Source organism: Opisthocomus hoazin, chromosome 10 (genome assembly GCF_030867145.1).
Source record: "Opisthocomus hoazin isolate bOpiHoa1 chromosome 10, bOpiHoa1.hap1, whole genome shotgun sequence".
In the NCBI taxonomy this organism is placed as follows: Eukaryota; Metazoa; Chordata; class Aves; order Opisthocomiformes; family Opisthocomidae; genus Opisthocomus; species Opisthocomus hoazin.
In genome coordinates, this window is record NC_134423.1 from 21,484,675 (window position 1) to 21,508,183 (window position 23,509).

General features: G+C 40.7%; 1 protein-coding gene across 1 annotated transcript; it reads left to right on the plus strand.

The window, feature by feature from the left end:
• Positions 1-6,995: 6,995 nt before the first annotated feature.
• On the plus strand, positions 6,996-22,052 carry GATM (glycine amidinotransferase). The gene is made up of 9 exons (XM_075431534.1): positions 6,996-7,068; positions 7,192-7,410; positions 13,913-14,108; positions 15,336-15,526; positions 16,841-16,978; positions 17,259-17,423; positions 18,734-18,797; positions 18,914-19,030; positions 21,009-22,052. Exons 1-9 carry the CDS (start codon positions 7,000-7,002, stop codon positions 21,119-21,121), a joined length of 1,272 nt encoding a protein of 423 aa, XP_075287649.1. The 5' UTR covers positions 6,996-6,999; the 3' UTR covers positions 21,122-22,052.
• The last annotated feature ends 1,457 nt before the right edge of the window (positions 22,053-23,509 follow it).

A 23,509-nucleotide genomic window follows, 5' to 3' on the forward strand; every position in this document is an offset into this window, starting at 1 on the left:
CTTTCTACCAAATTTTGACTTTTCCATTTTTTTCATTTGTGATGGAAGAGTAAGTGACATCCATATGTCCAAATCCAGTGTTTTTTTTAACCACTAACTTTCGGCTTGAATCAGATTCAGCATAAAACTCACGCTGAGTTTATGAAATCCTCTGCAGGAGACACTCAAATCAAACCCTACGTGTATAATTTGTTACTATCCTACCATCAAGGCAAGCTGATACTCTGCAAACTTCTCAGAGGCATTACGATATGAGCAACGTTCATAGATGCTGCCAGAAGGGCATCAAGTGATGGAATGTGCTTATCAAAGAACTGTGTTTTGCTAGAAAAAGGGAGGGGTAAAAAAGAGGCTTTATTCTCACAGCCTTATTTCCTGAGCAGTAGTGAACTGAATAGACAAGATCTGCCATCTAGTTTAGTCTAAGGGTACTCCACCCTCATTCACAGGAATAAACTGCATGCACGTGCTAGCACATAGTGACTGAGTGATTGCTTGTCTGTCAAAAGGAATATTCAAAAGCTCCCGAAATGGCGCAGAGCGGCTGAGGTTCTGTGGCTTGCTCCTCTTGTCAGGGAGTCTCTTCAAGGCATTCTGTGGTTCAGTGTAGACTGGAGAAGCAGAGGAAAGCTGTTTTTTGAAGCATTCTCCCTAAAGCAGGGGTCAAATAACTGTGGTGCATTGGGCTATCCTCTCCTGGAAGCTTGGGATGGATGAGAGGTTATTGGATAGCCAAGGCTTCTGGAACAAATGTGAAGTATTGTTGCAAAAATTATGCAAACCCCCTTCACATTCGGAGGCCAGTAGCTTACTTGCAGTTGCCATTCATAGAATGGTTAAAGAAACTAGAATTTTTGAAACTGTTGTCAGATGTATAATGTGATGTGGCTGCAATTTTAACTCTAGTGGGACTGAGAAGAAAACTGGATGCAGTTGTTATTTCAAAGGCACAGCAAAGTTATATTCATAATTACTGTAAATGTTCTTCAGGAAAGATGTGAAGCAGTTTTCAAAATTTAAATTCTAATGTATAACAGGCTATGTCGCAAGACCATATATTTGAGATTCAAGAGATTTCAAATTTCCTAGAGCCATGAAGTTCACTTGGCAGCCCTGAGAGAAAGTATCGTCACAGTAGTGACTCTAGAAAATGCTGGCAGATCGTGTTACTGTATACATGGAAATACTGGTCTGAATGAAATCTATCCCACCAAGTGACGTGCCTTTTGCTGCACGAACCTCCTGCATTTTTCAGTAGTCAGCACAGCACTGCCTTCTGGAAATGACAGTGTAAAATGTCACGGATTGTGATCACCAAATCCCTTGCCTTCATAGAACTTTCTTCAGCTCTGTCGCCTTTCTAGAATAGTAACATGGCATCTAAATTTAAAACAGGTATTTGTAGGTATGTTGGCACTCATGTTTGTGGCACATACAGTGTAGCTAGTCAGAATGTGGATTTCTGCGAGCTCTGTTAGGAAAATAAATTAATTATTAAATCAGTCATTTCTATGATGTAACGTGATTTCTGAGTAGCCAGAAGGACAGTGGAAAGTTCCATCTTCCTGAAATCAGCTGGATTCAGTCAACAAGGACTATTTTATTTTCTCAAAGTTACAAACAATTTTTTTTACTACTTTTAAGCCGAAAGTTTTGTCTAACGATTATCTCACCAGAGCTCTGTCACTGTGTTTGCTATTTCAATTGCAACTTCTGTCTCCTCGCTGGCCGGTGTCCTGCCCTTCACATATATGCACCTCTGCTACCTGTCCTGTTTCCTTTGCTCAGTTACTGAGCCTTGTTTTGGGTTGGGACACGTAACTGTGTTTCTCGACAGCTTTCTAGTATTCCAGCTACTTGGTTCCAAAAAAAGTAATTCAATAATTTCCTAAGTTATCAGACATGCTTGAAATTTAGTCCAATACACATTAATATTGATACGTTCATTTGAATTCCGTATGTTGAAATGCATTTTGATCGTATGTGTGATGTGATTGCATTTTGCAATGACATTTTAAAGACATTTTAACAAAGATATGAAGAGCAATGTTTGCATAAATGAAATAAAATAATACACTACAAATTAAATCATACCAGTGTGCTAACAATCTTAAAAAATTTTGATCTATTGCTACCTAAGTTTCACATAGGAAACATCTACATAGGTCATCTGCTTTCAAACAGGAGACATTTTTCAATCTCTTGATTTCTTAAAGACAAGGAAGGTTTTAGTCTTGCTTCCTAAGAACGTAAGGTTATGTGACCAGGGGCTATGTATGTGCATGTATGTCTGTGTCTGTTCTCTCCTTCCCCTCCCTGTAACTTGAACCTGCTGGCTACTTTCAGACAAATTTGAGAAAGGGTCATAGGTCTCAATGGTATTAAGTTCCTACCAGTTTCATGGTAGTAGCTAGCTGGATAGGAATAAAAAGACCCCCTGAGGGCCCCAACTAGCAGAAAGGTTGCAGAGCTATTAGATAGCAGTGTATCTACATAATGGAGTTTCCTTATAAATTCTGATCTCTGATTACGGTAAACACCATCTAGTTCATGATTATATTTGCTATTTACCGTATGAATTGCACAGAAAGAAAGGAAATTAGTTTTACCTAGTTCTTATAGGAGTAAGTGTTTCACTCTGTAGTTGAAACTCCATGGTAGCAGGTTGCATTCAGTCTGATGGAGAATTTGGCCCTTCAGCATGTCACACGGTGAAGATGTCCTGACAAGCAAGAACGGAAAATATTCCAAAAAGTACCCAGAATTGGCGTTTGGAGAAAACAACAGGATTTGTCCTTCAATAACAATAAAAGATAAAGAAGGCAGAAGCCGTGTAGAGTTTGTCAGCAAATTTAAAGATTAAATTGGTTTCAGTGAAGCTGGAATTAGGGAGAAAATTTCCTGCCATTTTACATAGGTAGCTTGTTTGGTTGGATAAGGGATTAAATCTAATTATATCTTTCTTTTGAGTGTGAAGAAAGATAAAGCAAGATTTTGTATTATTTAATTAAAATCAAAATAACTTTCAAAGAACTTCAAAAATAGCACAATGATTTTCAGCTCTTATTATAAGTCACAAGTTAAAGTGAAATACGTTAAAATAAAAAAATGTTTTAATTACATGCAACAAAACATTTTGACTCTTTTTAGAGCTCAGAGTTGACAACAAAATTATGAGCTTAAAGGAGGGAAAAATAAAAGTCATTTAAGTATTTTGAGGTACTTTTATTCTTCCCAACTGGAACAATCCAGACTTCTGAACTTCAGGAAGTTTGAAACTTGCTTTCTAAGAAGCATGCTGGATTCTTCTCTGTTGTTCCTGATAGCTAACAGATAAGATTTGCTGTGCCAAATTCTCTTCTTGTGGTGTAGTCTGCTGGGATTTAGCCTTGACAAGGCACTGGAAGGAACTGAAGTCTCTCGCATTTGTGTTGCTGAACAGAGTAAGTTTCTGTAAGTAAAAGTAAGGATAAGTAAAAACTGTTGAATATATGTAAATGGTAAGACCAGCTCACACCAGGTATCTTACATCAAATTGTTTTAATCAGTAATATAACGGAAATACTGGTAAGAAAGGGTAAACTGTTCCTTAACCTTAAACATCATGTCCCTCAAGTGCTTCAGGCATGTTGCTATATAAGCAACAATGTATGCTCTGAAAGGCAGGACCTCAATTCCTGGACTGACTGAAACTCGCATTTAAGCAGTAGTATAATCCCTTGAGACTTCTGTTTCTTTAATAGGTATGTGTTCGAGAAAAAGAGACGTGAGACTGAGACTGGATACTGTCCTAAAACATAGCTGAGTTTATACTTTGATCTTCACTAACACTGGCCTTGTTGCCAAGGTTAACTCCTCTCCACTGCATGTCTCCTGTGGCTTTTTCTGATTCTATCATTTTAAACTAGAATTTTAATACTTTCTCTGATGCTGTTGGCCCAGAGTGTTGTTCTTTGTTAACTGGAACCACATTGCTTGAAATGGATTACCTAGTTATCAGAATGAGATGGTTTTATATAAGCCTGCAAGGCACCTTATGTCATTCAAAAATGATGGATAGTGTATTACAAAAAATGCATAGAGTCCCATTAAAAAAAAAAAGACGACTTGGTAGTTGATCTTTATAGGCCAGATCCCAGCAATAGAGATGTGAAGCTCCTGTTCCTGTTTCAAGTCAAAATTCCATACGGAGGTGAGGTTAGCAGTGGAAGAAATTATCCTTACTAGATCAGCACATAATTTTGAAAATAATCATAAAGCTTTTGGGTACTGAGCTGAGCTTTCAAAGTGTTGTAATAATTCTAGTGATTGTGTATAATAACATTAATGATGTGATCTTTATAATAAGATTTTTGATCCAAAGAGTTCGACACCTGCTTAGTCAACCACATGCTTAAGTAACTTTCTTGTATTTAAATGAATGAACTTGGCTTTATTTATATTTGAATAATCATGACTGGTGTTGTTCTCCATGATTTACGTCACACTTAAAACGTACATTGCTAGATCGAGCCCTTCTTGCAGAAAAGGAAGAAGAGAATATAAAGAGCTACCTAGTACACAAAAAGCAAGAGGGCTCTCATTTTGATGCCGAAGAGGGAACTGTGAGGAATGACACTTCCATACACCATAAACGCGAACTGTGTGAAGTCTGTAGTTGGGTGTTAAGGAATAAAAAGCTATAAGCAGAGAAAGATAAGTAAGTGATTGCTTTAAGGAGACAAATGACATTTTTTTCAAGTGACTCAGAAGATGGTCAAGCGATGAAAGAAGCGTAGGGATACCACTCGTGTGCATTTTAGATGGTCAGTGTGTGGACAGCATTGCAGGTATCAAGGCCCGTGTGAGGGCAATCCGGGGGTCAGATGACTGCTGCTGAATGAACGCTGGAAGGAAAATGTTATTTACGATGAGTAACAGTTTCAAGGTCAGACCACAAATGTGCCAATTAGGAAAAGGAAAGAATTTCTGCTTTGATTGTCTCGAATGAAGATTGGCTTATGTCCAGGGGAAACTACCCCTAGGAAAGGAAGAAACAGACCTTTGAGATATGGCAAAGAATATTTTCACTGAAAAAAATGTGAGCAGAAAAAATGCAGTCCAGCAGAGGGGAAAGAAAAAAAAAAAAAAAGGTAGAGCATTCAGCACAGAGCTCATTATAATGATGGCAAGGGCAATTTTAGGGACTCTATAAAGCATCAAACATATGTAGTACTTAGGAAAAGAAGTATTGTGCAGAGTCAGAAAAACTATGTAAACTGAGTTGATAAAGAATGATCCAAAGGTCCAAAACTAGCTGATAAGTTGAGGAGAGAAGAAGAAGCAAGACCTTTGGATTTAGAGACAAGCCAATCATTAATTTTTTTAGAAGGTCAATGTGAGTAGAGTGACCTTAGCAAAATAAACTGAATCAAATAACAAGCATTTGAGCAGAACTAGCATAAACTTAGGGGGGATTTTTAAATTAAATAGATGGTGAATTTTGGTAACTAGGAATTAAGGAGCATCAAGAAAATTCCTTTTTGAAACTAAAAAGAATATCCTCGTATCCCTTTTGAAACAAGAATAGTGTTTGAGGCTGTTGGGTCCTAACAAACCAAGAGGAGTGAGTTTGAAAAAGTTCTGCGGCCATGTGAAACAGGGTAAAGCATGCGTGTTCATGAAGAGAGGACTCGCACTGCGCTGTTTCTCCCGGGAAGAGATAGCCTTTACCTGTGCCAGAAAGGCAAGCTGCTGAATGATTAATTAACCAGCAGAATGAAACCTGCTGACTCGTAGATCTAAGGTGTGTTGAAACCGTGGCTGATCCGCTGTATTCTAAGACGGTAGCTTATGTTTTAATATACGTTGCGCACCCTTTTCCTGCTATAGATATGTCTGCTGAGTTTGCCAGCGCTACCAGTGCTCTTCTGTGCAGAAGTGATGTTAAGAACCACGTCTGTCCCCAGCCCTGCCCCGCCGTACTACCTCTGGAGAAGGAGAACTGAACCAGGAGAAAGAAGTGCTAGGGACTGCACGGGCGGCACGGGCAGCACCAAAAATGTGAAGGTTGAATGCAGATGCTCACAACTGTAAGCAGAATAACTCAGGTGAAACTCATTTTTGCTATGTTTGCTTCTTACTTTGGTAAGGCAAAATCAAACGATTTAAAAGTGAACTTTTATGCAAAGTTGAGAAAATGTAGAATAATCTGTCCGGCGAACGGGGAGGTACTAAACATGAGGAGAGCTGGCAGCAAACACATTTCTCGTTGTAAACAGCAGTTCTGCTGAGGCAGTATTTTTGAACATACTCTTGTCGATTTTATCACAGAGAGATTTTGCAGGGAGGAAAAAGCGTGTAAGTGCGAGCTAACCATTTTAGATTTTCGTTTTAAGATGACTTTTCATTTTAAGATGACTTTTCATCATATTATAGTATGCACTTTTAAGAGGCCAGAATTGGAAATTGTTTATTATTAAAACACCCTTTCAATAACTAAAGAATTAAAATATTATCAGGCAAATCACAAAATCTCTAGTTCGTAGTCTAAAAATCTGAATTCTTGACATATGAATTGGAATGTTGGGTACAACTGAATTTCTTGTGCCTGCTGCCGGTCTCACGCAGAAGGTGTGTGCCCGCCGACCACCACCAGCGGAGCGATGCCCCCCGGCACGCCCCCGCGCTGGCAGTCCCCGCGCCGCTGCCGCAGAGCCGCCGGCGGGCACGGCACCGCGGTGCGTCCAGCGGCGCCGCCGGGCAGACGGCCTCGCCCCGCGGGCCTGCGCAGCCCGGGGCCCGCGCCGGGGCTCCGTCGTCCCGGCTGCGGGCAGCAGCGAGCCGTCCCCGCACCGGGAGCGCGGCGGGGCCGGGCCGTGCGGACAGACCGCGGCCGACAGACCCCGCGCCGCGCCCCGCGGGCAGGCGGTGCCGCCCCTCGGCCAATGGGGGCGCGGGGGCGGGGCGGGCCGCCATAAAGGCGGTGGGGCGGGCCGCGCGGGGCGTGCGGGCGGCGGGATGCTGCGAGTGCGGTGCTTGCGCGGGGGCAGCCGCGGGGCCGAGGCGGCACATTACATCGGCTCGCGGGTTGGTGCTGGCGGGGGGCTGCGGGCTGTTCTGGCTGGGGTCACCCGCGCGTCCTCCCGGCACACGTGGATTTTTGGCCTGTTGTAAGGGAAGTGTAACTTTCGTTCTTGTTTTTCTTGGAAGCTTCGAAGGGTCTTCACGGGATGGGTGCAGCGGTCTTTCCAGAGCACCCAGGCAGCTGCGGCCTCCCGGAACACCTGTGCTGCCGACGAGAGCAAGGCCGCCCGCCCCGCGCCCGAGGACTGCCCCGTGTGCTCGCACAATGAGTGGGACCCGCTGGAGGAGGTCATCGTGGGAAGAGCTGAAAATGCTTGCGTCCCACCTTTCTCTGTGGAGGTGAAGGTAAACGAGAAAGAAACAACCTTAAACAGGAAATAACGCAGGTTTAAGATGTACAATTTGCTTCAGCTTTACAGGGCACAAAGTGTGGCATTTGCTCTGGAGGATTCTTCTTCCAGAGTAGTTCTTTACATCTGTGAAATCTTGCAGCATAGCTGTGTTGGGGGACGTGCTTTTTTGTTCCACTCTGAACTGAATTAGCTATTGTTACAGAAGTCAGTAGCAGAGAGAATCTCTAGTACGTACAATCTGCTCTAGTGATGCAGCCCTGATGTGATCAAAGTGGACGCTCTAGCCTTTGAGATCATTGGTAGGACTGATGACAATTGAATTGGGCTTGAAACTAAGTAGGGTTATCACTTGAGGAAAAAGTGTAGTTTTCTACTTAATCTGAGAAAGATGGAGTTCTATAGCTGTAAACTAGCAGGACTGTTCTGTTTAAATAGCTCTTAAATAGGTCACTGGAACACTTGTGTGCTACAGTAAGAATTGTGTGAAAATACATACTCTTCTGTGCCTATAACTACAACAGCAATCTAAATAAATCCACATTTCTTTGTGCTCTGAAATGTGGTTTAGCGCAGGAACACTCAAACAAGGGCCATGCTCCAGGTTTTTATTGTGCGTAGTTTACCTGGACCTTAAAGTTGCAAAGTATGTGTTGTAACCTGCATTTGTGGGGGTGATCTCGAATTGTTCTCTTCCAGTGTCACAGTGCAGTACTGCCTCCGAGGCAGCCTGTGATCCCCGGCCATCACAGCAAAATGAGCTGGCACGTGACTTCTGCTGAAGGGACCTTAGCAAATTTTTAAAGGATGTCTTGACAAGGTTGACCAGAAGACCTCAGTTAAAGAAAGAATGTGAATTCTTCTGATCTGGTGTTCAAGGAATGGCAAACAAAGATACTGGAAATGTGTTTAAGGCGCTGGAAATCGTAGTTTAGAGGAAGTTTGTGATGTACTTGTAGAGGATACTTCTCTTCCTCCAGCACCTTTTATGTTTGTATATTTTTCTTCAGAATCTGGGCTATGATTCCAGGCAAAACTGTTTGGAGGAGTGTGAATGAGTTACTGCAGCTTGATAGTTCTAATCTCCAGACAGAGGAGTAATCGTATGACTTACGCTGGGACATTTGAGATGGTATCTTGGCTCCAGTGAGAGCAGTAAAAGCTTTACCACTGACTTCATTATGACTTGTATTTACTCCTTGAAAACTGAAGCTCAGTTACCACTGGAATTGCGTTTCAGACACTCCAGAGATATTCTAGCAGCTTCAGAAAAAGGAGAGAATGAGGCTTGGCATTTCTAATATACAAGTGTATGTACATGCATTTATGTACTTAAAACTGCCATAGTGAATGTGCAGAAAGAGTAAGGGGGGGGAAAAGTCCAACTTTGTTATATTGTAACCTTAAATGACAAAAAACTTTGTTCTTGAGTAGTGGCCAAGGGCTTGCTTTAGTGTCGGCGAAAAAAAATTATTCTTTGAAGTGCCTAACTTGCTGCAGTGTGACATGCTGTACAGCTAGCCTGGTTGTAGTGGCTCTTAAGCCATAACTAATGGCATGAGGGCAGAACTTCACTTTCTGTTACATACTGTATCAAAAGCTCAAGGAATGTCAAAGTATAGCATTACCTCTGCAATTCAAATTCCTACAACTTGGGGTGAAAGCAAGCTTTAGCTTTGCTTCATGTAAACTGCTAAGTCTAAAGAATACATTGGCCACAACAGATAATAGTAGTAGAGCGTGCTGGCTGAGTTGTAGTTTCCTCTAGTTTAGTCTGCTTTTGTCTTAGATTGTGCTGTAGAAACTGCAATGGTGACTTTGCCTGAGGGTGTTGCTGAATAGTCCAAACAGTAGTCCAAATCCTATCTTGCCAATACTGAAAGATATAAATAGATTCAGTTCTTGTTCCTGTCTCTGCTGTGAGGCTGAGAGGTAAGCGGTGGATGTGTGTGTTGCTCTGGTGTAATACAACAGCCAGAAATCCCTGCTACTGTCCCTGTAAGTAGCAACACTAGGGGTGATGCATATCATATGCCTTCTGCCAAGTATGAATGAGGGTCATGGGCTATGAAAACTGCAGTTTAAAACTAGCGAATTTGAGTTGTATGAGGAAAACATTGAGGCTTTGGACCCGAGACACTTTAAAAAAACCCAACATGTTAAATCAGAACAGTTTTGGTGAATTCTTGCTTTAAGGTACTTTGAGGTTGTGTTTTAAGATTGCATGCATGTTTATTTACATAATATTTAAGTGCAGGAAGTATGGCTGCATTCAGCACTGTGTTGTACTTTGAGACGTGGGTTTGGTATACACAAGTCTTTTTGCCGTGATGTAGGAGTGATGTGCTTGGCATAAGAAGGAGGGAATTGAACAGGGAGCTCTACATATCCGATGAATATTCATGAGCTGATGTTTTGTTGTATTTGCTTTTGGGAGCTTGAAATGGGCTATGTAGGTTGTGTAGAGGGAAGTACACCACCAGGAAACACGGGAAATCTTAACTAGGAAGTTACCAACTACATTAGTTAGGAAGGTGCTATTTTTTAATTAGCATTTTGGTCAAAAATCTCACAGTTCAGATGTATTTTTCTGAAGCAGTTGATGCTTAGTCAAACAGTTGAACTTTATAGCTTTGTACTCTGCAGTGGTTTTCAGTATATTTTGTGACTAATAATGCATGTTTGGTGAAGAGGTATTATTACCACAAATCATTATATCTTGAGTGAGAAGCTGGGGGGGGGGGGTGTGTGTTTACTACTGAATTAGACAAAAAACATTTTGATCTGAATTTCTGATGTCCTAAATTTAGTAACTCATTACTAGCTTTAAGGTACATCTTGAGAGCATTTACATTGATAATGTTAATTATTTTCCACAACAAAAGTTTAAAATATGTAGCAACTATTGGGAGTAATTCTGCTGTTTTGTTAAAGACAGTATTTTCCTTACAGCACGCCCTTAAATTTCTTTCTGAAAAGAAAAGATGCTTCTCCAATTTCTCAGGTACTCTCAGGTAGGAGGTTATAAGGTGCATTCAGGAGATTATTTAAAGCTCTGTTCTGTGTCCTGGTCCTGGTACTTTTTGAACAGTCTGAAATGAGTTCTATGTGTATAATCAAAGGGGCCTGAAATCTCAACCCTGAATTTGTATGAAAGAGATGTCCGAGTCATATACCTGTTTCCCAGTTATTCAGAAGGTAGGGAATGCGAGTGGTGTTACAGTGCTAACCCTTACTCCGTCCTGACTTTAAAATTATGCCATCGTATTAGTGCACCGTAATTGTCATTTCTCAGGTTTGAAAAAGAGCGGTGCTAGAGGAAACCTGGTGAAGAGGGGAGCTGTTAGGAATTAGTGATACCTAAATACATCATAGGTGGCTCTGAAGATAACTAGCTTTACTCCTTAGGACAAATTGTTGCATTAGCAGAACTGGTTTCCATAGGAATGCTAGGCACTTCATATGATCTGCCTGTGACTTCTGAACAGCTGGCAAGTCTGAGGTGATCGAATTGCCCGAGACCATGCTTAGAGAAAAATAATAAATTCCTTCAGGAAGGACAGGAAGAAGCTTCAGTACTGGAGGAGCAGGATACCCATGCCAAGACCTTTGCCTGGGCTCTCTGTGTAAACATTAAGGCTGTCTAAAAGGTTGCATTTTTGATTCCTTCTGCCTTACTACTTTAGCCTGAGGGCAAATATCCAGAAACAGCAGAGAATACAGTGGACAGTCTGGATTGTTAAAGGAGATCAGGCATGCCCTTGGATGAATGGCCTTGCCTGCTTGGGGCTCACTGACAGTACTAGCACAAAAGGAACATCATTGCATTGTTTTTGTCCAGAACATCGCTTTCTGGAAGGTAGTCAAGACTGCAGTGGGAGAAGATAACCATGTTTGGGAGGGTAGATTCTCCTGTGTCCCGTTGCTGTCCTTCATGCTGCCTGAGTGAGCAGGACTATGTTTGGTAGAAGGTGGACCTTATCACTTGCTCATTTGGCCCTGACCCTTTCTGCTGTCATTCTAGAAGGGCACATGTGCTTGTTCCTCTGCCATAATAGTGTTACCAGACACCCATCAAAATTGCTGGTTTCACAGCTTACAAATGTGAATGAAGTATTTTCAAAGATATGCTGAACTGAAGCAACATTATTTGTTTTGATTATGTCTCTGGATTCTCTTAATCATGAGAGCTAGGGCATTATTTTGAATTAGTTTTTAATTTGAGAAGACTATCATAGGATTTCAGGAGCAGAGGATTTAGGCCTGTAGATGTTGTACTTGTTTTGATGCAATGCAGACAGGTGAATTTAGTGTCTCTTGTGTTTTCTAGACTCCTGCTCTACCTGAAATATGGCCCCTTCTAGCCAACAAGGCATGTTACCTGCACTTGGGGTGGCCTTAGAATTCCTGGTGTCACCACTGTGACAGTACTGAAGTGAGGTTCTAACAAGGTGACTACAGATGTGTGCATTTTGGAGATGAGCTCAAGGTTGTTTTCATTTAAAAACACATCTGCTAGCCTTCTTAAATAGCAGACTCTTTGGTGTGTTTGTACAGGTCTAGTGTAATACGGACCAAATCTTTCATGTCCACTTGGCAGTGCTAGCCTCTAAATAGTAACTGAAGTGTAATTCAGTCTCTTGGTTTTCATCTGATTTGATAAATGAGACTTTCTGCAGAGCTATGGCTGAAGAGGGGAAGACACGTCAGTAATATTTATTACATTGTTTATACTAGTATTTCCATCAGTAGAAACAAGTAATATAAGCTACTGATCCATCTATGTCCAAACATATGAGCAAATTAAATATCCTGAAAATTCCATCTAAAAGAGAATCTGAACTTGCAAGTGGGAGTGAAATGTGAACCTCTCCACATTCCAGAATGGCTTTCACTTCTTTTTTCCTGCTGTTCCTCAGAGGATGCTTTTTCTTGGGCATCATGCCACATGTGCTGTCTGTCAGCAGTGCTGGAGCTATCTGCTAGTTGAACGAGCCTGCTTAGTGCATACGGCTGAAACTTAACTTTGTCACTGTGTGTATTTGTGAAGACATCAGCCATTCACAACGAGACTAACACCTGCACTTACATAAGTTTAATGACTGGACATGTGCACGTCATAAAGCATCTGAGTGAAACCTTGCCAATAGTTCGTATAAATAGAAGTAGTAAAGACAGCAGAGTGCTACCAGGACAGGGATTCACAACCAGGAATAATTCAGTATTTATCTGAAGCATTGAAGTTTCTCCCTTTTTTCTACTGCCCCTTTATTTTAGAAGAATCAGCAGGACAGGAACGATTCTTAGCAACTCTTCAAAATATTGCAGAAATCAAATAGGCCTGTAACTAGTGGTGTCCCCAGGGGTCGGTATTTGGCCCAGTCTTGTTCAACGTCTTCATCAACAACCTGGATGAAGAGCTAGAATGTACCCTCAGCAAGCTTGCTGATGACACAAAACTGGGAGGAGTGGTGGATACACCGACAGGCTGTGCTGCCATTCAGTGAGACCTGGACAGGCTGGAAAGTTGGGCAGAGAGGAACCTGATGAGGTTCAACAAGGGCAAGTGCAGGGTCCTGCACCTGGGGAGGAACAACCCCATGCACCAGTACAGGCTTGGGGTGGACCTGCTGGAGAGCAGCTGTGTGGAGAGGGACCTGGGTGTGCTGGTGGACGACAGGTTGACCATGAGCCAGCAGTGTGCCCTGGCTGCCAAGAAGGCCAATGGGATCCTGGGGTGCATTAGGAGGAGTGTGGCCAGTAGGTCGAGGGAGGTTCTCCTCCCCCTCTACACTGCCCTAGTGAGGCCCCATCTGGAGTACTGTGTCCAGTTCTGGACTCCCCAGTTCAAGAAAGATGAGGAGCGACTGGAGAGAGTCCAGCGGAAGGCTACGAGGATGATGAGGGGACTGGAGCATCTCCCCTATGAGGAGAGGCTGAGGAAGCTGGGCTTGTTCAGCCTGAAGAAGAGAAGGCTGAGAGGGGACCTTATAAATGCTTATAAATATCTTCAGGGTGGGTGTCAGGAGGATGGGGCCAAGCTTTTTTCAGTAGTGCCCAGTGACAGGACAAGGGGCAATGGGCACAAACCAAAGCAGAGGAAGTTCCGTCTGAACATGAGGAAGAACTTCTTCCCTCTGAGGGTGACGGAGCCCTGGAACAGGCTGCCCAGGGAGGTTGTGGAGTCTCCTTCTCTGGAGATATTCAAGACCTGCCTGTACAAGGTCCTGTGCAGCCTGCTGTAGGCGACCCTGCTTCGGCAGGAGGGTTGGACTAAATGACCCACAGAGGCCCCTTCCAACCCCGAACATTCTGTGATTCTGTGAAATATAAGGCACACTGTGACATGTTAGGGTCATAACACATACAAAGCAATTGGGACTAAGTGAAAGAAGAACAAGAAACTCTGAACATGAAGAATTCTCTTATGCATCTGTTTCACTCTGCTTAAATAATTGATGTTTATTCTTTGCCAATTACCTGTCCTTTTTTTTTAGGCCAACACATATGAAAAATATTGGGGGTTTTATCAGAAATTTGGAGGCCAGAGCTTCCCCAAAGACCATTTAAAAAAAGCTATTGATGAAATTGAAGAGATGTGCAATATTTTAAAAAGAGAAGGTGTAGTTGTCAAGAGGCCTGATCCGCTTGACTGGTCTGTGAAGTATAAAACACCTGATTTTGAGTCTACAGGTAAATATTCTTCCGTTGTTGAAGGCTTTGTCTGTTTAGCTCTTGTCTGAGACATTTTGGATGTCATCTAGTCTACCTTTTTGCTTGGAGCACAACTATTACCAGTGTTATATGAGGTCAGTGCTGGCTTTGTATTGCTATGACTTGGAAAATCTCCAAGACTCTGCCACCTGGCTTGCTGACCTGTTTCGGTGCTGCATGGATTTCCTAATAAACAACGTTTTCAGAATACCTAACCCGAACTTCCCACACCAGTATTTATTGCCAGATTCCCTTGCTGTGTTGTCGCTGCTACTACCAAGGAGTGTTCATCTAGTATGTTTAACAGCCCTGAAAGTAGCCGTAGGCTCTTACTGCTTTGTCTCCTGCTTGCCACATGAAATAAGCTGAGGTTCCTCCACTTGTCCTCCCAGGTCATGTGCTGTAAGCCACCCCCCCACACCTTGAATGTCTTGATAGCCCTTTGTTGGATGCTAGAGTTGGATCCAGCTTAAACTATGGAAGCCAAAACAGTTTTCCAGAAGGATCCTCACTAGTGTCAAGGAAATTTGAATGTCCCTTTACCTACTGGCTATGTTCCTCCTTGTGTAGCACTACCTGGCTTTGGTTATTTGCAGTGAGAGCATGCTGGCTCATATTCAGGTTTGCATCAAGCATAGTCTCCAGGCTCCTTTCATGTCACATGTGTTCTTTAGTTGTTCTAGTGGAATTCGAATTCATTAGGGAACAGATGATGTTAATGAAAAATGTAATGGGACTGCTTCCTGCACTAGTTCCATGTTGCATCAAATTCCTCTTCTGTGTTATTACTTTTTAAAAGGATGGCATATAAAGAAATGAGGTTCAGTTGGAAAACTTGCTACCCATCATCACCTTTTAAAGTTGTATGAGTAACTCATAAGCATTTGTCTAGTTAATTTCCATTAACCAAACTATGAAGTAGTGGCTTGTAGACTGTGGATGGCTTTCATCTAGCCGTGAACTTGTTACGAGCGAGGTTGTGTAGCAAAATGCTGCATGTATTTTGAAGAAAAAAATGTCACTTTGAAAACTTGCTGAAGACTGTAAGGACCTCAAATTGTGCGCTGGTTTCCTGACTTTTGTGAAGATGCTTTTTGCCAGTCTTTTGTATAGAAGTAATAGTAAAAAGGAGGGTGAAAAGTAAATAAGCTGAAGAGCTGAGAAAGGCATATTTGCCTCGTAGGTTAATGGCCTTTTTCCTTTCAGGTATGTACGCTGCCATGCCAAGAGACATCCTGTTGGTGGTGGGAAATGAAATTATTGAAGCGCCTATGGCTTGGCGTGCTCGGTTCTTTGAGTACAGAGCTTATAGACGAATAATCAAAGATTATTTTAATGGTGGTGCTAAGTGGACAACTGCCCCCAAACCCACAATGGCAGATGAACTCTATGATCAGGTACTGTTTTCATTTTGCTTCAGAACTTCACTTCTGGTTATATGGAATTTTATGGAAAATTTCAACCTGATATCTAGGTTTCACAACACTGGGAGCGGGGGCAGGGAACAAAACAACTCTGGAAACTTGTGTTTTTTCTGATGTATGAAAATATTCTGTAGCCTTTCCAGGTGAAACTGAGTGTGTGCAATTAGGGAATAAGAAACAGGAAAATGTGCCTATTGAATTCAAGTCTGCTTGGAATTGTTTTGATTACTGGCTGTAACTTAGCATTAGTAAAGAGGAAGGAATGCTAGAAAGACATCACAATAATTTCTTTAGAGATTTAAGATTCCCTGAGAATATCCATATGTCCTGAGTATATCAGGAAAGTGGGAAAGAATGTACATATTTTGTTACAGGAAAAAACCCTCATAATCCTTGTTTTGCATGACGATTAGTATTTTGAAAGTTATGTAGAATAAATAGTGGAGGATCTAAACTGTAAGTATTTACTTTCCAAATATTTAAGTGAATGCTTTCTTAAGTTTTTTTTTTTGTCATAATCTTGACTCGGACAGTTTTGCTAGCTTCCTGTAAGCCCCAAAATGCATTAGGACCTTGGTAAGAGCATCTACAATAAGTGTATCTGATTGTGGAGTGATTATAACTTTCTGGGAACAGTGACATCTCGCCAGCGATGTAAAGAAGTCCTTGTTAAACAAATTACCTTAGAGTAATCTCTCAGTATTAGAAAACTTCCTGAGCCTGTTCTAAAGCATAGTTACTTCCTCAAGAGTTTTTGTTTGTGCTGGTTTTTTACCTCATTTGTTCTTAATTGCATTGCTTCATTCTAAAAATCTATTTAAATTACTGATGATCTACCTTCTAGTTTGAAGTACTGCTCCATTCTAAAATGTGGAAAAAGTAGGGAGTCCACCTTTGTTAGATTATAGCTCTCATATCAGTATTCTGTTGCTGTGCAGTGATTTATTGGACTGGTAGTTCAACTCCACTGGTAATGAATACTTTTGATCGAGAAGCCAAAATACTATAGAGACAGTGACTCTGAAGAGCAATTAACTTCTTGGTATAACTAATGTCTCTTATCACCTATTCTTGAGTGTATTTAAAACCTTTTACTTTTGCTTCCACATTTGTGCTTTCTTTTTTTACTCTAGTGACAAGTAAACCAAACCACCACCAAAGAACTTACTAGCTATCAATAAAAAACATGTTTTCTTAATTTCAGAATACTCTTCAGGAGCAAATGGTTTGATATCTTTCCCTTACCATCTCCAACCTAAAATTGTTACTATTTTTTTCTATAACTAGGATTATCCAATCCGCTCTGTTGAAGACAGGCATAAACTGGCTGCTCAGGGAAAATTTGTAACTACTGAATTTGAGCCATGCTTTGATGCTGCTGACTTCATCAGAGCTGGAAGAGATATCTTTGTACAAAGGAGCCAGGTAAAAAAAGGTTTATTCCAACAGCTTTGGTATCTATCTTAATGATTGATTCTTGTGTTTACGTATTCCTTAACAGCATTAAAACAAGTATTAACAAACGAAGTTGCTATTCAGAGATTGTCTGATACACAGGATGAGTCTGTCATACAGCTAAGAGATTAGCTAAAGGCACAAACTTCTGTTATTTTGGCTTTAAGTATTTATTTAAATAAAACCTTAGATAAACTAAGCTTGGTTGCAGTTTATATTCTAGCCTAGTGAAACTTGGTCCTGTTCTCAGGTGACAAACTACATGGGCATTGAATGGATGAGGCGCCATCTTGCACCAGACTACAGAGTGCATGTAATATCCTTTAAGGATCCTAACCCTATGCACATTGATGCCACTTTTAATATCATTGGACCAGGTCTTGTGCTCTCTAACCCAGACCGTCCCTGCCATCAGGTAAGACTGTAGCAGAAGGAAAAGTATTTTGTGTTTAAAAATGACTCGGCAGGATTAGGTCCCTGCTGGATAATTGCAAATCCACAAGTTTATTTTGTATATACTTGACTAATATTAGATCATTGAATTCAAATAGCACTCAGTTGTTCAGGAACTTATAGATGTATTTGCATATTCACTCTAGAACTTTCTCAGCAATACAATGACCATTGTTGCCCCCCAGTTTTCTGCTACTGCTCTTTGTGCTTTCTTACTATGAGGCTAGGTAGATGTGTTGTGTTTCTTCCTATGTACATAGTTTAAATGTGATGGAAGCGATCTGTTTTGAATTATTGCCTCTTGTAATATCCATTATGAGAATATATATATATATTTAAAAAAACACATAGTCTTTTCCACCGCTTTTCGCTTACCCTGTTTTTATAATCCTGCTTTCAAGAGGAGGCTTTTGGTCTCCTTGTGTTAAACCTGAGTGCTGGGACTTTTTTTGTTGAAAACTGTGGTCTGTGTAGATAGCAAAGATAGATGCAGCTTTCTTTCATAAAAACTGATTTGGCAGTTCTGGATGCCCAGGAAATGGAGGGGAGGTGTGGGTGAAAGGGGGCTTTTCTTTAAAATTCTGGTAGGCCAGGCTGGTTATTGAGTTCTCAGGGTCGGAGCTCCACCTCGTGGTAACACCTGAATAAAAAGCTCTTTCAAGTATTTAGACAAGGAAGTTGAAAAGTTAATTCTCCTTAGCTAAATTATCCTCCTCTTATTCTAAACTTAATTGTGTAATTCTTACACACGAATCTTTACCTAGGATGCTTTTAGTTTTCTCCCTTTTTTTTGTATAAACTATATCTTAGGTTTCTTATGAAGCATGATGCAAATTTAAAATTATGTGGTGTTTTTTGTGGTTTTGTTTCTATAAATGGCAGTATAATTCATATCAGTGGCTTTTACAGTCACATGGGAAGAAATAATACCAAAATTAAAGAATTTAATACTTGTGTTGTTACTAATACCTCTACTTCACAGGCTCCAAACTGCATGTGTTACTTTTTGTCTTTAATGTATCTTAGTATACTTAGCATATACAAAACCAGTAGAAACAAATGTTAGTAGCATGCAAAGTTTGAAAAGGCTTTCAAAAATGCTTGTATGAAAGTGGGGGTTGTAGATGGAACTTGCATGAGGGCAAGAGCAGTGAAGAGAGGGAAGGGGATGTCATGTATATTGAAATAGCATGAGAAAATGTGACATAGGTTGAGGGACATAATGTGATACTTTAAGAACCCTGTTTAGATCTAATTAAATTGCTCTTTCAGATTGAGCTTTTCAAGAAAGCAGGCTGGACCGTCATTCGCCCCCCAGTGCCACTCATCCCAGATGGTATACTCACTCTTTCTTGTCTAAGAATTCCAAGAGTATCCTTAAGAGTATTAATATAGGACAACATTGGTACAAAATCTGCAGTTATTGTAGAAGGCTTGTTCTCATGTGTTTAGATCACCCACTGTGGATGTCTTCTAAATGGCTCTCCATGAATGTCCTGATGCTGGATGAGAAACGTGTGATGGTAGATGCCAATGAGACATCAATTCAGAAGATGTTTGAAAATCTGGGTATGTCCTAAAATATTTCAACATATACTTAAAATGAAATTATCTTCATACCAGCTATGCACATCAGGATGGATGGAGGTTTCACTTAGTCACAGTAGCCAGCACTGGAAAAGGTACCCAAACAATTGGATTAGCAATTAAGAACCATTCAGTGACTTCTCTCCTGAATATTTCAGCCATATGAACATGGGCTTCTTACATCTTCTGCCCCCTACAGCTTGCAGCAAATAAAGGTATGAGTAGCAATTAAAGTTACAGCTAGCATGCTGTTGAAAGAGCTCTTTTTAATGTAAAACTGTCAGTTCAGTCTGGAGGTCAAAATCTGTCTTGGACAGCTTGAGCATGCATATTGCTGAGTGATGTAGAACTGGCTATTCCTCATTGCCGGAATGCTTTCAAATTTTTCTAGTTTCAAACTCATTGTACTTTAAACTGTCAAATTAAGACCACTTAACCCAAGTGTTTCTGCTCATTTATGGAGAACCTCAGTCCTGTGAGATGTAGCCTCATGATAGTGTGAAGTTCCTTTAGATATGCCACGGCAGGAGAATTGTAATTGAATATAAAATCTGAAAGTCTTATTATGCACAGTTAACTCCAAAGACAAATAATGTAGACTTAAAAATCTGAACTCACACAGTTAATTCAACTGCTTTCATCATGCTGGGAGGGAAGGATGTAGGTAGATCTACTTGTGGCTCATAGTTGGTTAGTAGGAGGGTAGCCATATTGCTTGGTGCTATAGCCAGCTGACTGTTGCTGAAGGATAAGTACATGGTGATACAAAAGTTGACAGGGTAGACAGACCAGTGGGTAGATGAGAAATTGAGGGAGGTAAGGGATCATTGTATTGCAGAGTGAAAGATAATACTCCCCGTTAGCAGAAAACCCCTTTAAAGGGAGAAAAATGATGGGAAGGAGAGAATGATCCAAAGGTGGAAGATAGCAACTGTGAACCTAGAAGAAGGGTTGGTGCCATGGATATGAGTCCACTTACTGAAGCTTCCCTCAATTCTGAGACAGATTGCAGGTGAGAACCATGCAATCTAATGCTTTAATCTCCTTTTGAAGACTGGCTTTATAACCTTTGGCAAATCACTTAGCTTTTCAATCTTAGGTTGTTTTAATTCCCTGCATGACCAGGGAGCTGAGGATTTATAAATGCTTGAAAGTACTTAAAAAATGAGGCTACTAATACTAATCATGACATATCTTTCACACTGGGGCTTCACAGTCTGTGCAAGTTCTAAATAAACTCCTGTAGTCAGTAAGTTCCTAGGACTGAGATGGGTCTACTGGGAACAAAACTCTTGCTGACCTAGATTATAGATTCTACTGCGCTGCTCCTGAGTTCCTGGAAGTACCAAGAAGCAAAAAGGCAAACTTCATAACAGAAAAATCTTCTGATCCTAGTCTACCTGTCAGGGCTCTGTGTAAGCTGAGCCTCAGCTGGAACGTCAGAGCTGAAAAGAAGTGGGAGGAAGCTTCACCTAGGTAGTAAGTCTAACAGCCTCTTTCCCCTTTCAGAGAAAGAGGGACTTGGAGCTCTGTACTTTAACTGCTTCTTTTCTTGAAAGGCACTTGAAAGAGCACATTCAGTGTCTGAACCATAAATGCTCATACAGATTTATGTAAATATGCCCTAGTCATATACTGTAGTAGAATTTCAGCTAATTCTTCACATACAGCAAAAGCTGAATTTTTCTTTTTATTACTGGTACATCATAACACATCAAACACCGTCTGTGCTCCAGGCACTGTATATTCCTGAGGGTATTGCTGGAAAAAACAAACCAGCTATGTTCCTACCTTGTTTTCTGCATAGAACTTGGGAAAAGAAATTCTTAACAAATGAGTAAGAAATACTTTCCGTACTTGCATTTAGCCATATGATCTGGTAAAACATTATCTAATGTTCTGATCGAAGCCTGCCATATGAATTTGAGATTTTAAAGTATGCAATGTATGTTTCTTGCAGGCATTTCTACAATTAAAGTGAATATTCGCCATGCCAATTCACTGGGAGGTGGTTTCCATTGCTGGACATGTGATATCCGCCGCCGTGGTACCCTGCAATCTTATTTTGACTAGTTATGAGCCAGATGGGCAGCAATGGTTCACCTTCTAAAATAAGCATAGGAAATTAACAAATTCACTTTTTTTGAAACAACTGCATGAGCTCTAGTGCTTGATTGGTGGTGTCCTTACAGTGGTCTGGTAAATGATTTATTCTTACATACTTGTCACTGTCAGCAGTATAATTGAAACTACTTCCATCAGCAGTACAGGTTTTCTGGCTGGCTTTTTGAAAGACATCCTTCATCTATGAAACCTTTTCAGGTTGGCTTTGAATGTAAAAACTTGACAAGATAGCTAAAGGGTCTTGCTACAATAGCTTGGCCACTAACATTGGACATCTACCTCTGTCTAGTTACTCTATCAAATAGGCAGCTTGAAATTTTAAACTTGAATAAACTTTCCTTATTCTTTTTAATCAGTGTATTGTTCTAAGATATTTGTGTTTAATGAAGTTGAAATAGAGGCAACTGTACGGATCTCTTATGGAACCAAGTAATTTTATAATGTCTTTCATGTTCAGCCATACAGATACATAGAATTTCCAGTATGATCTAACTTTTAAAACTTGTTCACTTACTTGCTGTACCCTTCTACATTTTCTTATCCATTTGTCATGCAGCTGAGTACTTTTATACATTGCTTTTTGTATTGCTGAAATTGGTTTTTATTTAACTTTTAAGTGTATAAATGATAGCTAATATTCTGCTTGTACAGGTTTCACTCCGAATTGTTTACATAACTTAAAAAAAAAAAAGCACAGAACAAAAAACACCCACCACCAACCCCCTGCTAACCCTAAACCTCTGCCATCTTATAACCCCTTCTTCCTCCAGCTGTAGCAGATACCCAAATGTATCACACATACCAGGTGCTGTGAAGGAATTTGAGTGTTGATTACTGAATATGTACTTTTTATGCCAATAAAGTTTTTTTGCATTCTCAATCTGTTGCCCTTTTGAAAATGAGTAAGCATGAAATGTCTGGATGGCTATGTGGTTCGAGAATACAGCTAGAAAAACAAAATGTACATGGATTTTTTTTCTTCTGTAAAATGTGTAACATCTTAGGCGGTTGTATAATGTAGGAAACCCTTGTACTGTATTGTTCATGTAGTATGTTTCTGCTCCTGTTTTGAACAGAAGTATGACCTGTGGGGGGACAGTAATGCTAATGCTGTTTCTCACTAGAGTGTGGAGGAATCTACTAAGTCAGACAATGCGGTGCACCTTAACAGAAAAGGTCTTGCACAATCAGATGTCAGGCATAACATGCTCACATATAAGCCGTATGGCCATATTTTACCCAGATGGGTAGGACTAAACAGGTTCTGTGTTAACAATCTAGAATGCTCTAAGATACGCTAGCCTGGAAGAACTAATGAGACAGCTGCCAGCACTTGACCACGTAGACATGGTCCTTCTGTTCCTGTTAAAATCAAGGCTCTTTAGACAAGGGAAATTCATCTAGTCTTCCTCTAACCGAGCTTTGCTTTCCAGTTGTGACAGTGGAGCTGGACAGCTAGGGAGAGGAGCATGCACAGCAAGTCATCTCTCCCATTGTTTCTTGTGCTGTAGTGCTGAAATGATGTCTGTGTGTTTGCTTGGCATAAGATATCACAAGGTACAGCTGAAATCCTTAAAAATGTTGGCCAAATGTGAATTAGTAGCAGGACACATGCACCCCTGATAACTCCAGGATTAAGGAGACATGTATAACATGACCCCTACCTCACAGGGCAGTCGTGCCTAATATGAACATTACAAATGCTCTGACTTCATCTCAGGTACTCTTCTGAAGCAATGGGGGTATAAAGCCATCACAATTTCTTTTTCTCCCCCCTAGACTGACCTTCAGTGATGAAAGTGCTGCGTGTGCCATGACCTTGATGTTCACTTTCTATCAAAAACACACTGCTGTCTGCTCTGATGTGGTCAATCATTTCTTTCTTGTTCTTCAGAGCAATAGGAAAGGAAGGATTGATGAGGATATTTGCCTGTTTATTTTGATAATGAAGGTGTAGTTCCTTCAAAAATAGCATAGACTGGAGATTCTGACATCGCGGGGAAACATTCAGTACACATTTAGCTTCAGCATTAGAATGGTAGCTTGTTTAGTTCCCAACAAGCGCTTGAACTCCGAAGTTTTTCAGTTACCACCATTCATACACTATTCTGATTTGTAGTGTTGAATTAAGGCATGGTATCCAATGGTGAACATGACTGAAAAATTACAAAGAACCTTGGGTTCATACCCATCTAGGAGAAATGCAAAAAACAAACAGTAAAAAATCCAACAAGGACTGTAATTCACCCTTTGTGTTAACTTTTTTTCAGTTTGACAGGAAAAACACTAGAATTCTTTTTTAGCCTTTTCTGTTTTGTTATGGATTCTCACCACTGT

Coding starts and splice junctions, on each gene's coding strand:
- GATM (XM_075431534.1), top strand. CDS start 7,000: ATGCTGCGAGTGCGGTGCTTGCGCGGGGGCAGCCGCGGGGCCGAGGCG. Junction 17,424..18,733: donor CAGACCGTCCCTGCCATCAG/GTAAGACTGTAG, acceptor TTGCTCTTTCAG/ATTGAGCTTTTCAAGAAAGC. Junction 19,031..21,008: donor GAAGATGTTTGAAAATCTGG/GTATGTCCTAAA, acceptor TGTTTCTTGCAG/GCATTTCTACAATTAAAGTG.